Consider the following 19,677-nt stretch of genomic DNA (forward strand, 5'->3'; position numbering starts at 1 on the left):
TTCGGTACCAATTTACAACCTCTTTGCAGTTTATATTTTGGAATAATGAACCGGATGTTGGAACTGATAGTGTTATGCTCTGGTGCTGATTAGTGGTGAACATTTGATACTTGTAAGGGTTGTGCTATAAGTACCCCTTTTAGCCACATTTACCCATTTACCCCCTTAAAGTCAATCAAATCAGAATTTTGACATTTGATTTGACATCATTTTTTTCTTTTTTTTCTTTTGTTTTTTTTTCCTATTTTGTTATTTTATTTTTTTAATTCTTTATTATTATTATGATTATTATTATTATTATTATTATTGTTGTTGTTGTTGTTGTTGTTGTTGTTGTTGTTGTTGCTATTATAAATTTCGCACAAAATTTTAACATTCAGACGATATTATAAATTTGAACAGCTATATAAAACCGAAAACATTGTATAGTGTTCCACTAAATGTTTTCAATTCGCATAAGGCACCACACAATTGTAATACCGTACCAATTAATATCCGCAATTAATAGGGACAACTTTTGCTTTTTTCGATTTTATATAGTGGTTCGAATATAAAATGTCCGATTTATAAAATGTTGTTCGAAATTTATAATAATAATAACAATAATATTATTGTTATTAAAATATAAAAAATATTTAAAAACCGATTTTATATAGTTGTTCGAATTTATAATGTCATCCGAATGTTAAAATTTTATGCGAAATTTATAACAACAACAACAACAACAACAACAACAACAACAATAATAATAATAATAATAATAATAATAATAATATACATTATAAAATAATTAAAAACAAAAAAACAAAATTGGAAAAAAAAACAACAAAAGACAAAAAAAAATCAAATCAGGAGGGGTGGAATTGGAAAAGGAGGAGGGTACTTATACAAAACCCCATGTAATTACAACGTTCCACAAACAGAAATTTGGGGCTAGAAAAGAGAATCTGCAATCGTCGCGTTGTATCACTCGATTGCGAGTGAGAAAGGAAGAAAACATGTCATTTGGCAAATATTAAGGAGAGAGAAACCGAATCCACAATTAAACGTCACGCCACATGCCCTTCCTCACATCAAATTGCCCATCCCCCAACTTCGCGGTCACTTAAACTACGCCAAAAGCTCTCAATCTCCCCTCACACACTCACGCACACACGAATTCCCCACCTTCCATATTCAACCAATTTCATTCGTGGAAAATTTTGCTCCTGGTTTGAACATTATTCCTCTTCTTCTTTATGCAGAAAGTGATTAAGGTCTATTATTTTAGTAATAATATTACGCGATCGACTGCGGATTAAGCTTAAATATGGGTATAATGAGAAGGATACCTGCAGGGATTTTGGTGATAAGAAGCATTAGGGGGAAAGATTGGAGTTTGAAAACGTATAGATATCTCACCCTCTTTGTTACATTTGTTGCATACACTTCATACCATGCATCGAGAAAACCTAGTAGCATTGTAAAAAGTGTGTTGGATCCTCCTCGCCATGGCAATCACTCCAACTCCAATACTAACGTTCCCCCATGGCCATGGCCGATGGGAGACCTTTTCATCCCCAAAATGAATGATACTTATTTGGATGATGGATGGGCTCCATTCAACGGGAAAGACGGCACTTCAAAATTAGGGGAAATAGATGTTGCATTTCTAGCGGTTTATTCATTAGGGATGTATGTTGCTGGTCATTTAGGAGATACTTTGGATCTTCGATTGTTCTTGACAACTGGGATGATCGGGAGTGGAATCTTTGTCGCATTATTCGGGATGGGTTACTTTTGGGATGTTCATCATTTTTGGTATTTTCTAGGGATGCAAATGGTTGCCGGATTGTTTCAGGCCACCGGCTGGCCATCGGTGGTGGCAGTGATCGGTAATTGGTTTGGTAAAAGGCGGAGGGGATTGATAATGGGGATTTGGAATGCTCATACATCTGTCGGCAATATCAGCGGTTCTCTTCTTGCCGCCAGTGTTCTTGATTACGGTTGGGGGTGGTGCTTTATTCTTCCGGCAGCTTTTATCGTGGCAGCCGGAGTCATGGTGTTTTTGTTCTTGGCTGCTTATCCAGAAGATGTAGGTTTCTTGGATCCAAGTGACTCTTCTCCAAATGCGAGAGGATCGATTCATGATGATAATATGATATGGGAAGAGGGTACATCCAATGACGAGGAGGCCCCCGTTCCTCACATTCATTCTGTTAATCGAAGAGGCGTTGGTTTTGTTGGAGCTTGTTTCATTCCTGGAGTCATTCCGTTTTCATTATGCCTTTTCTTCTCAAAACTTGTTGCATACACATTTCTCTTTTGGTTGCCTTTCTATCTAAGCCAGACAGGTACGGTAGTTTGTACATGTTTTTTTTTTTTTTGCGAAGTACAAAACTAGCACCCACTTTCATTTATTTTTCGTATAAAGGCATTATAGTTCTAACATCTACCCATTCATAGCATCATACTTTCAGTTTTGGCTAATTAGGACATTATATTAGTGAAATTTGCTTAATTTTTATTTTACCAACATTGCTATAATTGAATAGATTTATCAAACTACAATTATGAAGTAAGATACTATAAGGAACAAATCAATACTTCTTCCATTTAGCCCTTGCAAGAAATAGACATACAACTTACTGTGTTATGTTGGTTTAGTTAAAAAGAAACACCATTATAAAAAGATGTCATTTGCAAATTTTCTTAGAATGTATATGACTTTTCTATGTAGCCAATGTAATTTGAAGTATAGTTTAATTTGTTAAGCTTTAATGCACAAATGGCGTGAAAAGATCTTGTAAAGGCAATAGAATGGAATTGCTATTTGTTGTTAGGGATTGTCTGGATGACATTTAAACTGAATGTGAGCTTACAGAGATTGGTGGAGAGCGTTTATCAGTAAAATCGGCTGGAAACTTGTCAACTTTATTCGATGTCGGGGGAATCTTCGGTGGAATTTTAGCCGGATATATTTCTGATAGGCTCAAGGCGCGTGCCACCACCGCCGCAACTTTTATGTACGCCGCCATCCCATCAATGCTTCTATATAGAACTTATGGAAACATCTCAAAGACCATGAACATTATCCTGATGATAATTGCGGGCCTGTTTATAAATGGGCCTTATGCCCTGATCACCACCGCGGTGTCTGCCGATCTTGGGACACATAGTTCTTTGAAAGGCGATTCACGGGCCTTGGCAACCGTGACCGCTATTATTGATGGCACTGGTTCTATCGGGGCAGCTTTAGGTCCGCTTTTGACTGGATTTCTTTCTACAAAAGGGTGGGATGCGGTCTTCGCGATGTTGATGATTGGTGCCTGTATCGCGGGTCTACTCTTGACTCGCCTTGTTTGTACTGAACTCACAGAGAGGACGGCCTTGACAAGTCCACGTCCACGAAACAATGTTGAAGGTATATCGTATGCTTTTTTGCTTTTCAATTATGGGTTCTTTATGCTCTTTGTTTGGTACGCAAGACACAATTGTGTTTTAAATGAGATGTTAAAGTATTTTGTCGGTAGAATTAGGTGGAACATGGATTCGTCTCAATTGGACAAAGACTATAGTATATTTTTTCCACCCACAAAGGTGGTATAAGGTGGGATATAGGATAATGTCTATAGGACCAATATTGATAGCCACAATATTTTATCTCACCCAAAATGATGGAATAAGATGGAAACATAGGATGTCATTATTACAAAAAATGCACTATTTTGTCTCAACCAAAAAGGTGGCACACAGACCAATGTTGATATGACAAAAAACGGTTATAGTTTCTCTCTCCAAAAAAGGTGGGACACGATCATTATCAATGAGATAAAAACTGAAGTAATTTGTATCTCATCCAAAATAGCAGAATAAGTTAGGACACTGACAGATGTTGATAGGATAAAAAGGGCAACATTTGCTCAACCAAAGAAAAGGTGGAACAAGAACACATGGAAAAACTGTAATATTTGGTCACACCCAAAATGTAGGTAATTGGACAGGGGATCACTCTCGATCTCTTACATGTTCAAAAAGACATGAATGTCCTCCTTTTTTTCTCAGTTATTGAAAATCATCTTAGAAAGGTTGTGAATCAGATGTAGCAAGTAGCAATTATACACTATTTTGGAGTATTTATTAGCCAAGAGACATGACTTAATCCGGTAAGGTATATGTCAGTGTTGTTTGAACTTAATATGAAAAGCTAGGAAAATATGGCTTTTCCCGATAAGTCCTAACATTTTATAAATTTGCGTTTTTTTCTTCTATATCCTCAAGTTTGTTGTCACTTTTTCATATTTTTAAACAACATTCATCAATACACCATTTTTCTCTTTTATTTGGTGCAGCTCCTTTATCTCAATCACTTTTACGTGACGGGAGGAGGTAGTCGCTCGTGAGCATTGCTGACAATCGATACACATTTTTAAGTAGAAAAGAATGGTTTACATAGGACAAAAGAACGACATGGTGCACGTCTGCATTCATAGGTGATATTGTATTAGATTTGTGAGAGGTGACATACAACAAAATCCTATGAACATATAATTTTTACATCATTTTGTTCAACTATTTATGTGTAACAATCAGCTATAAATACAATTTTGTGGTGTTTTTGCATCATTTACGTTTCTATCTTCTTCTTTTTGGCTTTTATGTTTTGTCGTATTCACTATTGAAAACACATTATGCAAATGTTGTAACATAATTCCGTCAATTTGGTATCATTGTGCAACACTAGAAAATACATAATATATATATATATATATATATATATATATATATATATATATATATATATATATATATATATATATATAGGGCTGGGTTATTTTCTTTTTTACATTTATTGTGTGTTAGAATGCACCAATAGAAATTTAGTAAATTAAATAATTATTTAATTAAATAAATATAGATATTAAATGATTCCCATAATTATATGTATACTAAATGATATCCATAATTATAATTCTCTTTTTAAGGAAACTAATTAAATCCGTCATTAATGTCTGCAATAACATTCTTTCAGAATGAATTTGCATCTAGGTTTTTATATATGAGTTCGTATTTTGTTTCAGGATTCACTCACTTAAAATACAATAAAGTTGCATAAAATATGAAAAACGAGAGTGTATTCTACTATAATACACTCTCATTCGGTTGGATTACACTCTCATTCTTCTAGATATGAATTCATTCTGAAAGAATATTATTATTAACATTAATGATGAATTTAATTGGTTTCCATAAAAACGAGTTATAAGTATGGATAACATTTAATATACATATAATTAATACTAAATTCATATTGGTACATTTTATATGGAAAACATTTATTTATATATATATATATATATATATATATATATATATATATATATATATATATATATATATATATATATGGGATCTTCATAGAACGGGATTATTGCTATCTTAATAACAAAAAGATTCCAAATGGTTGCTAAAATTTTAGTGAATGATAGATAATTATTGTTATCATGATTTAATATCATAATAACTTTCTTTTTATGCTATAGTCATAAGATCACTATGATCCTGGGATGGGGATGTCCAATGTACGCCTCCGGTACTGATAGGAACATCGCCCCACCCACTCATTATTGTCCGAAAGGAAGCTGTCTCGAGTACATGTCTTGAGTATCCTTCCCTCTTTTGACCCCCTTGTACATTGTATGGGAGACATTATTAATACCCCATATTTTATAATATTACCCCCTTAAGACACCCTTGCTAGACATCTTTAGACACCCAAATTTAAAAATTAAATAACTTTTTGCATTGGAATTTCCGTTTGACTGCTTAACATTCAATAAAGATTTCAGCAAAGTATATTTTAAAATTTTACAACATAGCCCCTTATAAAAAGCAAAATAACATTTTTAGCTTTTAAATTAAACTCATTATACTTCAAATATTTTTCAAACTGCCACTTACGATCCAATTTTTTTTTCTTTTAGAGTAATTTTTTTTTACAATCATAAATTTCAATTAAATAACCACTAACCATTTTTTGAAGACTGTGTTTTTAATAAGAATTAAATTTGATTACATTGAAACTTGTTCAAAATCAACTACTAACCGATTGTTAAAAAAAATTCTTAGTTTATAAGCTAATAACACAAATTAACAGTAAACAGACCAAAATCTAGGTAAATAATCTATTCTAAATCTTAAATAAACTTTTGAAGTATTTATTGCAATGTTGTCATCTTCACCTTTACCGGCGGTCCGACAGTGGTATACCGAGTATACCGAGTATACAGATGTGTATTGACAAAGAGTGGAGAGTGGAGAGTTCTGTCAAAAATCGGATGCTACAATTGTCGTTCTGACGATGTCAATGCCATATGCGATGTCAGTAACCATGGTCGAATACCAGGATTCGGTATGAAGGAAGAATCGGAGAAGACGGCGGAGGTAAAGAGACGGCGACAATGGTCGACAGGAAAGAGACGACGACAATGGTGGTTCGTCGTTTCTGATGGTGGCGACGATCAATCCGATGAGAAAGGGTGGAGAGTAGTAGCTTTCAATGAGAGTGTAGAGCGTGGATTGACAGAGATACTATAGATTTTGGAGTGGAGGCTAACAAATTTTAGGGTTTTCTTTTGTATTTATGTGGACGGGTTAAACATTGGGCTAAAAAAAAATGGGCTGAAAGTTAAAACATGGGCTTCACGTTTTTTAGTTTACACTAATTTTTTTTTATAAAACATATTAGTTTTTAGATTAATAGTTTATATATAATTTTATTTTTTATAATTATTTTTTATTTTGCAGTGTTTAGCAAAAAATGTAGAGACCCAACGGAAATAATTTAAATGACGGCGTTGAGAACACGACGACGACATCATCGTTTTCTACCAAGCGGGTATATTTCAAATGTTGATTAACATTTTTTATCATTGTGTTACAATTTGTTAACAATTTTTTTAAAAAAAAAAATAAGTGTTTACATCTCGTGATGAGTTGATGGAATGGGTGCAAAACATTGCATTCTCTCTTGGTTATGTCATCGTGATGAGAAGATCAAAGGCAAAAAATGGCGTGGTGTCTTATATAACCCTTATTTGTGACCGTGGCCGGGAATACGAAAGCAAAGCAACAATTAAAAATTCTGGAACCAAAAAAATCAATTGTAACTTTCAATTGGTAGGTTCGTATATCAAACAATATGGCGGTTGGACCCTCAGGGTGATATGTGATCAACATAACCATTCACCTGCACAATATATGGAGGGACATGTTTTTGCTAGGCGGTTAAAAGAACACAAGAAACAAATGGTAGCTGACTTGACAAATCTGAATGTTACACCACATGACATACTCTCGATAATAAAGGAGCACGACGAGAATAATGTTTCTACACTAAAAACCATATACAATGAGCGTCTCAAGCTTCGCTCGTCCCGGAATTACGGAAAAACTTCAATGCAGGTTAGTATATCCAACAAGTAGCATTTTAAATTTAATTTATATATTAAATTTTTTTATTAATTAACAGTATATAAATGTAGGTTCTAATGGAAATTTTGAACGAGAAACATTTTGTTACGGATTTCTCGGTAAACAGTATATCAAATGAATTGGAGAATCTTTTCTTCATTCATCCACGATCGTTGAATATATGGAAGGCATTTCCACATGTTTTGATTATGATGCAACATACAAGACCAACAAATATGGTATGCCTTTTGTTCAGATTGTTGGCACAACTTCAACCAACAAGACATTTAGCATAGCTTTTGCCTTTATCGTTAATGAAAAGGAGGATAAGTATAATTGGGTGTTAACGTGTCTAAAGTCAACACTAGAGAAGTGCATGCACCCACGTGTTATAGTCACAGACAGGGAATTGGCACTGATGAACGCATGTCAACAAGTTTTCCCCGGTGCCACTCGGTTACTTTGTAGATGGCACATTACTGAAAATATTAGAAAGCGTTGGAGGAGAACATTCAAGATAGACGATGAGTGGAAAGCCTTTCGTATAATGTGGACTGTACATGTTGACTCTCCAACATGGATAGTGTACAATGAAAACTACAAAACACTCCAATCGATGTTGAGAAATTATCAAGGTACAAATCTTCTTTTTTTCTAACTAGTTATTTATGATTTTAGATTATTTTTATAGATAAATAACATTTATATAATTGCAGATGTTTTAAATTATCTGGATGAAGTTTGGTTAAACAAATATAAGGAAATGTTTGTCTCAGTCTGGATCGATCAACATCTCAACTTTGGACAACGAACTACAAATAGAGTTGAGAGCGCATATTCAAATCTAAAGAAGTACTTGGATGGTACAAATTCTTCTCTTGATAAATTTATCGGTTGTCTTGATCAATTTGTGAGGTCTCAACTTCCATCGATACATGATAGTCTTGAAAAGAGTAGAATTGTTCGTAAACGGGAGCACAACTTGCCATGTTTTACATTATTGTGGGGTTCAGTGTCACATGAAGCTCTCGATAAACTAGTTGGAGAACTTTATCGGTTGAATGAAAATCAAACTGACTCATCAAACTGTGGTTGCAAACTACAACATAGTTGTGGCTTACCATGTGCTTGCATGTTATTAGTTTACTTGAACTCGGGTGAGTATATTCAACAAGTGTTTTTTTTAATTTAATTAATATATTGAATTTTTATATATTAATGGTATTTCAATACAGGTGAGTATATTCCATTAGAATCGATAGATATATTCTGGAGAAAGCTTGATTTATCAGAGTCAATTTATGTAGCTAATGAGGATATTCGTTGTGAGGATGATTTAGAAATGATTAAAGAAAACTTCTATCAACAGTCAAAAGCAGGAAAAAAAAAGTATGATAAGGAGGCTAAGATATCTTTTCCTACCAAGTAAAACACGCATTAAGGAACCCGCAATTCAAAAAAATACTCGTGGACGACCAAAACAACAAAAACGAGTTGATTCTACAAATCAAGCTCCCAGAAGACGTAGTTATTCAACCACATCAAAATATGATGGATTGAATTCAACATGGATGAACAAGGAACCGGCAAGACATAGTTCATATGTAACCGCAATTCCAGACATGAATGAAGCAATTCCAGACATGAATGAAGCAATTCCAGAATTTGATGAAGCAATTCCAGACATGAATGAAGCAATTCCAGAATTTGATGAAGCAATTCCAGACATGAATGAAGCAATTCCAGACTTGAATGAAGCAATTCCAGACTTAAATGAATTTATGGATTTGAACCAAGAGCCTGAGTCATGCTACATTCATCCATTAATGGATGACATCCCACCCGTGTTTCATCCATACGTCTCACATATACAAAATGTTGAGGGTGATGGACATTGTGGATTTCGAGCAATATCTGTTTGTCTCGGGTATGGCGAAGATCAATGGCTCTACGTTCGAAAACAACTAGTACACGAGTTAGAGAGTGCATTCGATGTATATGCTACGGTTTTCACAGATGGAATCCATGAATTGTGGAATTCATTGTATTTCTTCGGACCGAGTGCACCAACGGAACATTGGATGCTTATGCCTGAAACAGGTATCCTGATTGCTAACAGGTTTGGTGTGATCCTTACTTTCTTAACCAATCGTGGTTCCTTAATTTTCTTTCCTCTTTGGAAAGGCCCGGAAGAATTTTTGGACCATCGGATTATTACAATTTCACTCATACGTGGTCCTCATTATGTTATGGTACAATTAAAAGAAGATTGTCCGATGCCTACCATTTCGGCTTTATGGATCCGTCACAGAGCCCCGTGTGCAACTGGATGGGAAAATATGTTTGTCACGTCTACAAATTTATAGACAACTGAAACCTTGTAATCGTGATTTTATAACTATAAAGGATTGTTAAAGAATATTATTTATGTCTTGCAAATTTATAGACAACTGAAACCTTGTAATCGTGATTTTATAACTATAGAGGAATGTTAAAGAATATTATTTATGTCTTGTATTTGAAGAATTTTTAAATTAGCTGATTATTGAATGATTAAAGTTTATCTCATAGTGTTTATTATTGTTTTAGTATAAAAAAAAACAAGTAAAGCATACGTACATAAGTTAAAAAAATATGTTCGTTAGTATTTTGTTATAAAATATTATTTAAAATAAAAGTTAATAAAAATAGTTATTAGTGTTTATTATTGTTTTAGTATAAAAAAACAAAAAGTAAAGCATACCCTACATAAGTTAAAAAAAATATGATAGTTAATATTTTGTTATAAAATATTATTATTGTTTTAGTATAAAAAAATAAAAGTAAAACATACGATACATAAGTTAAAAAAAATATGTTAGTTAATATTTTGTATAAAATATTATTTAAAATAAAGGTTAATAAAAATAATTATTTACAAATAACAAATAATAATCATTGTTAAAAAGTCAAAAGTAGATAATCATTATATAATTATTATAGGTTGTCTATTTAGATTATGGGGTGTCTATTTAGCCAACCCCTTATTAAAAGTTTGGTAACTTTACTGTACACCTATACTACAATACACTTTTGAGCCAATTGATGCATCTGACCCTAACGTCCTTTATTTATTTATTTTTTTTACCAGCTACGTACATTTTTTTTATAGATTTTGTTAAAAATTAGGGCTAATCATTGACATTAAAAATTCAAGGACGAACTATTATTCACAATTTTTTATTTTTTTATTGACGTCCATAAAACTTATTTGTGGCTTCTATTCTTATTTTAATTTTTTGTTTTTTTGTGTGTTCATAATTACCCATCTGTTTTACATAAATATATTAAATATTTTTTGTTTCTCTTTTATTCTTATCATATTCAATTTGCCGTATTTATAACTTTTTTGTTATTCCAAACATAAGCATGAAGTAATAGAAATAAAAATATCAATTTTTATAATATTTTTAATAGATCAATGGTGTGTCATGTTTTAACGTGAAAAAAAAAATTAAGCCATCATTGTCGTAGATTGTCGTAGATAGGAGACAAAGAGATGTAGCTTCAGTCAACATGTGAAACTCGCTTGAAGGTCAACGTAAATCGTCAAAAGCCGCCGTGAAATATTTGAACTTTTTTTTATTATTTGTTGCGTTAAAATATTATTTTATTATTGTTGTGTCGTGTTTGAACTTTTTTTAAAAAAAAATTTGAATAAAAATATTTACACATCATAACCTAATTATTAAGATTAAAAGGATATATATTGTAAGCTTAATAAAAATGGGAGTGCTGGAATTGAAATAAAAATAATATTTTCTTTATTCCCCCTTCACGTTTTTTATTAACTATTTTTACAAACTTTCGTACAAATTATTTCACAACTTTTTAAAAGAAAATTACAATCTTTTATTACTTTTTTACAAAACTTTTTTAAATATTTTTAAACTTATTTTACATCATTTTTAAACGTTTTTACAAAGTTTTTTTTTTAATTTTTTTACTAACCTTCTAAAACTAACTTGCAACATTTTTTAAACCTTTTTACAAAGACAAAATTGCAAGAAGAGTCCCTATGGATAGGTTGAAATTGCCACTTTGGGCCAAACATGTTTGGACTAGCACTCATGGTCCACATGTATTCATTTTCTTGTCACTTTAATCCAATTTACTTTAAATTCTTTTATAATGACCATTTTGCCCTTTTTTTAATTTTTTTTAGTTTATTTATTTATTTAAATAGTTTCATAATTAAAAGAAAAAGAAAAAAAATCCCTCTCTCTCCCCCTCCCCTCTCTCTCTCTCTCTCTCTCTCTCTCTCTCTCTCTTCATTGCAGACCCCATATCTTCATCGTCCTCTTCTTCTTAAGGATATGCAGAAAAAAGAATCCCTAAATGTAATCTCCATTATCAAAAGCAACTTTGCCCATTAATCTGTATCTCAGCAAGATCTAATGGTTTTCAGACGAGCTTCTATGAGAGAGAGAGAGAGAGGAGAACCCTAATTGTTGTTCTAACTCTGAAACGAAGGTTTGTAAATGGGGGTTTCAGATCCGCCTCCTCCTAAGAATCAAAGAGCTTCTTCTTTATAGATCGAAGCACAACGATGAAGACCAAACCACCGGTAACCCCTGAAAACACCTACTGCCACCCCTCTTCACCACCATTTCCAACCATCCCCACCGTCTCTCGACTCTCCTGGCTCCGTCAGACCTTCAGGTGAGCTTTAATCGAGTTTGAAGAAGGAAAGAATGCCAAATGACCCTCGGGTGAGCTTCAATCGAGTTTGAAGAAGGAAAGAAGGAGACCCTATGGTTTTTAGAGGTTGTCGCCATTCTCTTTTCTTTAAATCTTAGGGTTTTTAGAGGCCGCCGCTGCTAGAAACCTTAGTTTCGATCTGTATGCCGCCACCTGAAACTTTTAGGGTTAGGGTTTCGCTGCCAGAGCTTCGATATGGTGTCGTTTATCTTTTTCCGGCGGTAGTGTTTAAGCTTCCCAGCAGGAGTGAAGGTTGGGGGAAGGGTGAGGACGGTAACGTTCTTTAAACTGGGGAAAGAGAGAGAGAGAGAGAGAGAGAGAGAGAGAGAGAGAGAGAGAGATTCCTTTCTTCTTTTTATTTTTTATTTTTTTGTTAGGAAAATAATTAAATAACAAAAGGAAAAGCAAAAAACAAATAGAAAGGGGCAAATTCATCATTTTAATTCGTTTTGGACCAAACCCACAACAAAATGGAAACTTTTGGACCATTAGTGCTAGTCAAAACCTGTTTGGCCCAAAGTGGCAATTTCCACCTACCCATAGGGACCATTCTTGCAATTTTGTCTTTTACAAACAACAAAAGTATATTGAAAAATAAAAGTAAAAAGTTTAAATGGTTTGGAACTTCATTAAAAGCGTTAAAAGGGTACGTAAGATGTTTTGAAAAAGATATGTTATAAAAGGAGCTTAAAAAGGCTTGTAAAAAAGTTTATAAAAAAAAAATTGCAAAAAAATTTAAAAAACTGTAATTTAAAATGTTATTAAAAAGTTTAAAAAGATTGTAAATTAAAATAATATCTTCAAACAATGTATTAAAAGAATATAAAAAACATAATAATTAAGTAATCATTAGTAAAAAGTAAAATGTAATTATGAGGGGTAGGATTAAGTGGAAATGAGGTAGGGATAATTGCTGCCCATTGTCTATACACATTTTATTGCGCAAAGTGCAAGCCATCAATGAGAGAATTCCTTGAATGTAGCAATTTTAATCTATGAATTCTCAATTTCATGGTTAAAAATTGGGTTAGGGACGGAGTCGGACGAGAGACAAATAAATGTAACATTGATGTGGAAGATAAAAAATGTTATGAAAATAATCCTTATAAAGTTTTAAATTATGTAAGTAAAAATAGAGGAAATAATGATTCATTATTAGCTATATATCATTTTTTTTACATAAAAAAAATATATTTCAAAATATATTCCGTTTTTACAATTTATGTAGATCGGCAATAGTACCATTTCGATTAATTAGTTTTTAACAAATGTGTATTACATTTTTTTATTATATTAACTTTATAAATAACTAGGGAAGTGACCAATGGAGGAGTTTTGTTTTTTTAGCATCAAAGCGACACCAAAGGTTAATGGTCAAAAGTATACAAAAAGCGGACATTACATTTAAATCATAAAGTAAAAACATCAATTACATGAATCTGTCGTGAGCATTTTTGATAAAAGTATACCAAGAAACTCATTATTCCAATAACAATCCCTATAAAAAAGAAACATTTATCGGGAATGGATGAATTATAATTCATGCAGCTGGAATAAAAACACTAAACGTGTTTACTAAAGCTCTCCAGTTGGTGTGTTTTTACTATTTTTGTCTGTCTCTCTTGATTCAACTTGTTCTTCACATGGATTGATTACAAATTTTAAAGTGACATCAAGTGCCAAATGTCACAGGCATGTAAAATACACTGATTGATCAACCCCTTTTAAACAATGCATCCCATATTTCCAGTAGCTCCAATTTATCTCATAAGCACCTGGAAATATAACACATAAGAGTTTCGTCAAAGTTTATAAACATCAATAGCATCCATAGAGTTTTTATGTTTTGAAGAACAAGCAATTGAATCAAAACACTCATAGGAAAAAAAAAGTGATAAAAATCAAGTTTGATGGTGTTTAAAAGTTAATACAAAAAGCATTATAAGTTAAAACCAAAACAACCACTTCCTATCTAGCTCCTTTTCACCTCTGTAAACATTCACATCAAATTAAACAATGGAACATGAGGTTATAGGTTCTAAATAAAAGTCAAATGGTGAGATAAGAGGGGTATATGTCAGAGACATTGGCTTATAAGGTGATTAGGCTTTTCATCATTGAAGATTCCCGATTGTAGCTCCCTGAGTTGCAAGAACTGTAGTTAATGTCTGCCCTAAAGCAGGAGTCAATGGTGGATGAACAACAGGGTTGTAACCACCCTCTAATGACCCTCTCCTACACCACCAACACCATCACCTGAGTTGGAGTTTTTGCCTTTTTTTGAAAGGTAATGATCACCACCACTACCATACTTTTGATGTTGATTCTGGTTGTGATGTTGCTTTTGTTGTTGGACCATCAAAAACCCTTTGGCAATTTAAATTGAGATTTCTGAGCCCCAACCCTATGTTTGAAGAGTATAAAGGCATAACCTTTAGATTTTTTGATGACCTTATCTGCAACAGCCTTACAATCTTCGAGCTGACCATACTTGCCAGACTCTCTGGTTAGAATCATAGCATTGGTATCCCAATCTATACCAAAAGGTTATTTGTAAGACTGCGAGTAAGAAGGTTGTGTAATCAATGATGGAGTAGAACTAATATTACCGGTTCTTTCAAGCATTTCATCAAACACTTGATGTGCATCTTCAAATCTGCAAAGTTTGAACAACAAAAACAAACTACTAAGCCCCAGATTAGTTTCTTTTTCACAAAGAAGGCGTTTTTGAAGTAAAACAACATAATTACGGTTGCAGTTAGTGCAAACCTCTTGGCTCAGTGTGTATTTTATTCCCTTTACAGCAATTTCTGAAACACGAAATAGTTGGGTTTCATGAGTAAATGGTTCAATTACATCTGCAATTGTATACCATGATAGTATTTAGGATTAGAGAAGAACATGGGTGAAACGATTGTAATAGAGTGGATAATTTTGGGAAAACAGCATACCAGATTACTTCACTATATGCGAAATCGCTGAGAAGAAGATGCGATGGTGGAGCCACAACCAAACGTGTTGAACTCATGTGGTAACCTTATGGTGACGCACCTGAAATCCAAATCATCGTCGTCGCCATCGATATCGTCTTGAATAATCGGTGGGTGTGGAAGAAATACCTCCTAGGAGGAGGTCATATCGCGGTGGAAGAATCGGGAAGAGATTAAGGGGGTGTTAGGGCTTAGTTTTTGAATTTAATCCTTTTAGAATTTATCATTAGGCGATGTTTGTAAAAAGACTTCTTAAAGCTATTATCGATTTTGAAAAAAAAAAAAGAAAAATTAATTTTTTTGAAAAAATTAGGAAAACCTGATTTTTTTTTTGTAACTTTTCCAAAAAAATCTTTTAACCTCTAAAAGTTAAACCAAACATCCCCTAAGGTGATTGGGATAAAGGGGGTAGGAGGAAGGCGGTGGGTATCTGTAGCAATGTTAGAACCAAGGTTTTAAAAATCCGACCAGACTTCGAACCGGATGAATAGTATATATATATATATACTAGTCGAATATCCATGCGTTGCACAGAAACACTTATATAGTTAAAGTCTTTACAAATATATGTTTTTTTTAAATATAACAATAACGTTGTTGTTAAATTTGATATAATAATTTTTATACTAAATTGATATAATATATTGATTATTTTGAATTATATAATAATATATACATCTATTATAACCATTGACGGAGCTTCATTAAGGCAAGGGGGTTGTCCCCCCCCCCCCCCCCCCCCCCCTCCCTGATTTTTTGGTTAGATATAGTCCTTCTAGTTACATTTTCTACATTTTAGACCCAAAAATATAAAACTTTGGTTGTGGCCCCCCTACTTACCAATTTTTATACATATTATATTTTCGGCCCCTCCGAATCAAATGTTGAAACTCCACCCCTGATTATAACTTCATAATCTCAATCGTTTGAATGACTTCTACCCACGAGTTATACATGAATAAAATTAAATATAATATATTGTTTAATGTTGTTTTAGTTGTTATTTTTAATTAATTTTTTTAAAAATTTATTTGTTTAATGTTTTAATTTCTTTCATATAATTATTTAAAACATTACATAGTATTTTTTGATTTTAACGGTAACAATATAATCATTTATATAAAGTTATTTTTAACTATTGTTATTGTAAGTTATTTTAAGCTATTTATTTTGAAGCTTTTAACGATTACATTTAGGAAATATTTTGAGTTAATTTGATATTACAATTTAGTTTTTTTGCATTTATCACTATAATTTATTACTTTTAACTATTTACAAAATATTATTTTGTTTTTTAGTGGAACTGAAATTTATATTTCAGTTGAAATTGTAATGCGCAGAACACATATATAGTTGAACTCTTTACAAATATATGTTTTTTTAAAATATAACAATAACGATGTTGTTGAATTTGATATAATAACTCATATACTAAATTGATATAATATATTGATTATTTTGAATTATATGATAATATATATGTCTATTATAACTTTATAATCTCAATCGTTTCAATGACTTCTACCGACGAGTTACACATGAATAAAATTAAAATATAATTTCTGGTTTAATATTATTTATAGTTGTTGTTATTGTTAACTAATGTTTTAAAATTTATTTGATTAATGTTTTAATTTCTATCATTATAATTATTTAAAACATCATACATTATTTTTAATTTTAAAGGTAACAATATAATCATTTATATAGAGTTATTTTTAACTAATGTTATTGTAAGTTGTTTTAAACTACTTATTTGAAAACTTTTAATGATTATAAAAATATCATTAGGAAATATTTTAGTTAAATTGAGATTACAATTTAGTTTTTTGCATTTATCACTATAATTTATCACATTGTAATATTATATATATATATATATATATATATATGTGTGTGTGTGTGTGTGTGTGTGTGTGTGTGTTCACAATTTAAGTATTTTGTCCAAACTGTTCAAAAGTTGTAACTTTAAATTGATAATGGTTTACATTTAACATCATATTGAATGTAATAAATTAAGTATAATATGTTAAAAGTTAAAGTCATAACTTTATAAGTAGAAGTAAATATATTATTTTAAATTGAAATTTTATTTTAAAATTGAAATTTAGTTTATTTATGATTACACTTTAAGTTTGGTATTTATTTAACCTTATTAACCAACTTATAATCATTATTGGAAAGACACTATAATTTATCACTTTTAGCTATTTACAAAATATTCTTTGGGTTGTTTAAGTTAAAACTAAAAATTATATTTAAGTTGGCCCTGTAATGTTATATTTAAATTAATAATTTAAGTATTTTATACGAATTGTTCAAAAATTGTATCTTTACAATGAGAATGGTTATATCCAACAATATATTAAAACTAATAAATTAAGTATAATATGTTATGTGTTAAAAACATAACTTTATTAGTAGAAGTAAAGATATTATTTTAATATTGAAATTTAATTTATATATGATTACATGTTAGGTTTAATATTTATTTAATCTAATTAACCATATTATAATTATTATTAAAAAGAAATTGAAAAGGCATGGGAGTTTCAAATGAATGTGGTGAAATGAATAATAGATGGAAGTTTCAAATGAATATGGTGCAAGGAAAAATGTTACCTTTATAAATATACTAGGCGAATTTTCGCACGTTGCGCGAGAATAAAATTATATAGTTAAAATAATAACTTTTACCAAATTAATATTTAATATTTCTACTTTGAAATAAAATCTTAGTAGTAAAGCAAACATATAGTTAACATATTAGTTTTATTAAACATTATAGTTTAATTTTAAAGTGTTGTGATATATACAATTATTTGATAATTTTATAAACCGTTTAAAATTCTGTAAATTATATATCAAATGAATGATAATATAACGAGTAACAAAACATATGAACAAAAATAAGAACTGTAACTTTTAGTAACATAAAAGTAGAAAAACATTTATTATAACATTTGTATTAATATACATATATATATATATATATATATATATATATATATATATATATATATATATATATATATATATATATATATATATATACAGCGAATAATAAAAAATATGAAAAATAAACACTATAACTTTTAATAACATAAAAACACTAAAACATATATTACAACATTTATATTAACTCTTCATATTTAAATCACAAATCTCTTCAAATACATTAATGTTCTTAGAGAACAAAACTTTACAACCTTATAAAAGAAAGGAAAATAAAAAGTTATTAGTGATTACTAATTAATAATCATAAGTTAAAAACTCTTGAGTTGTAACTAATAAACAACAATCACAAGTTTAAAAATCATATCAATAGTAATAATGTCAGAGTACAATCCCAGGGATCTCAAAAATGCAGAATCAGGTGTGTGTGTGTGTGTGTGTGTGCGCGATGCGCTACTACTGTGTCGGCACCTTGCCCTTTCGACGAAGATGTACCTGAAGCTAAAACTGAAAACCGTAAGCACAAAGCTTAGTGAATTCCCCGATCATATCACATACCATACAACCACTGTTTTGAAAACCGAACTGGATCAGCCGGTTCAACCGGTTAAACCGGGAACCGGTCACAAATCCGGTTCAAAATGGCCTAAAAACCGCTTATTTTGGAACCGGAAAAAATCATACGGCTCACGAAAAACCGGAAAAACCGGTGCCGGTTTAAGCAGCCAAAACCCAGTTTTTATCAAAATTTAAAGCTAATAGGCCATTAAAAGCATGGTGCACGCGTTGGCTCCTTTTAAAAGGACATCAACCTTGAACCTTTTTATCCACAGCCGATGTGGGATAACTTTGCTGGTTTCTACTTCTTTCCATCTATTTATTAAGATATAATTTCTTTTGTTTCTTTTCATCTAGTCGATGTGGAAACATGGAGAAAAGCAATAACAAATTCACAAGTCGAATTTTCTTCACATAAATAATAGAGATTATTAATTTATTATAACCTTTTACTCCCATCTCACCAAAATATGAACCGTAATATATATATATATATATATATATATATATATATATATATATATATATATATATATATATATATATATATATATATATATATATATATATGGTTTCTTAGTCCGGTCCGACCGGTTGGACCAGTTGAACCATCGACCCGCTAACGAGACCGGTTCAATGTATGGTCTAGTTTTCAAAACATTGCATACATCAAACATACTACTGGGCAATTCTGAGGTGCTCGACCTACCCATGTCAACCAGTTCTGGGGTGCTGAACTACCCTGCCAGGCGATTATGGGGTGCCCGACCTACCCATGTCATACAGTTTTGGAGTGCTGACCTACCCTCCAGTTTATTCCAACCGGCTCTGGGGACTATTTCACCCCCTAGTACTACCACACAAAACATAGGTTAAACATATTGTCAGGCATATTTGGGGTGCCCGACCTACCCTTTTGTCCAAACAACCGAACTTGGGGACTATTCCCCTCCTACTACCACTATCACATATAACATATCTT

At 31.6% G+C, this 19,677-nt stretch overlaps 3 protein-coding genes and 1 long non-coding RNA gene across 6 annotated transcripts; 3 read left to right on the plus strand and 1 right to left on the minus strand.

Annotated features, from left to right (window-relative positions):
- The first annotated feature begins 1,227 nt into the window (after nt 1–1,227).
- On the plus strand, nt 1,228–4,560 carry LOC145011371 (putative glycerol-3-phosphate transporter 4). The gene is made up of 3 exons (XM_078970077.1): nt 1,228–2,333; nt 2,864–3,403; nt 4,332–4,560. The coding sequence occupies exons 1-3, from the start codon at nt 1,310–1,312 to the stop codon at nt 4,370–4,372; spliced, it is 1,605 nt and encodes a 534-aa protein (XP_078826203.1). The 5' UTR covers nt 1,228–1,309; the 3' UTR covers nt 4,373–4,560.
- Nucleotides 4,561–6,393: 1,833 nt separating this feature from the next.
- LOC145010526 (PKS-NRPS hybrid synthetase cheA-like) lies at nt 6,394–8,881 on the plus strand. Its single transcript, XM_078969055.1, has 7 exons — nt 6,394–6,553; nt 6,787–6,801; nt 6,956–7,443; nt 7,524–7,640; nt 7,709–8,087; nt 8,169–8,609; nt 8,688–8,881. Exons 1-7 carry the CDS (start codon nt 6,394–6,396, stop codon nt 8,879–8,881), a joined length of 1,794 nt encoding a protein of 597 aa, XP_078825181.1.
- Nucleotides 8,882–9,074: 193 nt separating this feature from the next.
- Nucleotides 9,075–9,818, plus strand: LOC145010527 (uncharacterized). Its single transcript, XM_078969056.1, has one exon. It carries the CDS (start codon nt 9,075–9,077, stop codon nt 9,816–9,818), a length of 744 nt encoding a protein of 247 aa, XP_078825182.1.
- Nucleotides 9,819–13,575: 3,757 nt separating this feature from the next.
- LOC145012886 (uncharacterized) lies at nt 13,576–15,400 on the minus strand. Of its 3 annotated transcripts, none has more exons than XR_013664709.1 (4): nt 15,144–15,400; nt 14,962–15,050; nt 14,802–14,848; nt 13,576–14,726 (listed from the first exon to the last, which is right to left on the minus strand). It is a non-coding gene; the product is annotated as an uncharacterized LOC145012886 (long non-coding RNA). The 3 variants fall into 3 exon arrangements; XR_013664710.1 differs by having other exon boundaries at nt 13,576–13,967; nt 14,278–14,848; XR_013664708.1 differs by having other exon boundaries at nt 13,576–14,848.
- Between the last annotated feature and the right edge of the window lie 4,277 nt (nt 15,401–19,677).

This window comes from Lactuca saligna, chromosome 8, assembly GCF_052625555.1.
Source record: "Lactuca saligna cultivar CGN05327 chromosome 8, ASM5262555v1, whole genome shotgun sequence".
In the NCBI taxonomy this organism is placed as follows: Eukaryota; Viridiplantae; Streptophyta; class Magnoliopsida; order Asterales; family Asteraceae; genus Lactuca; species Lactuca saligna.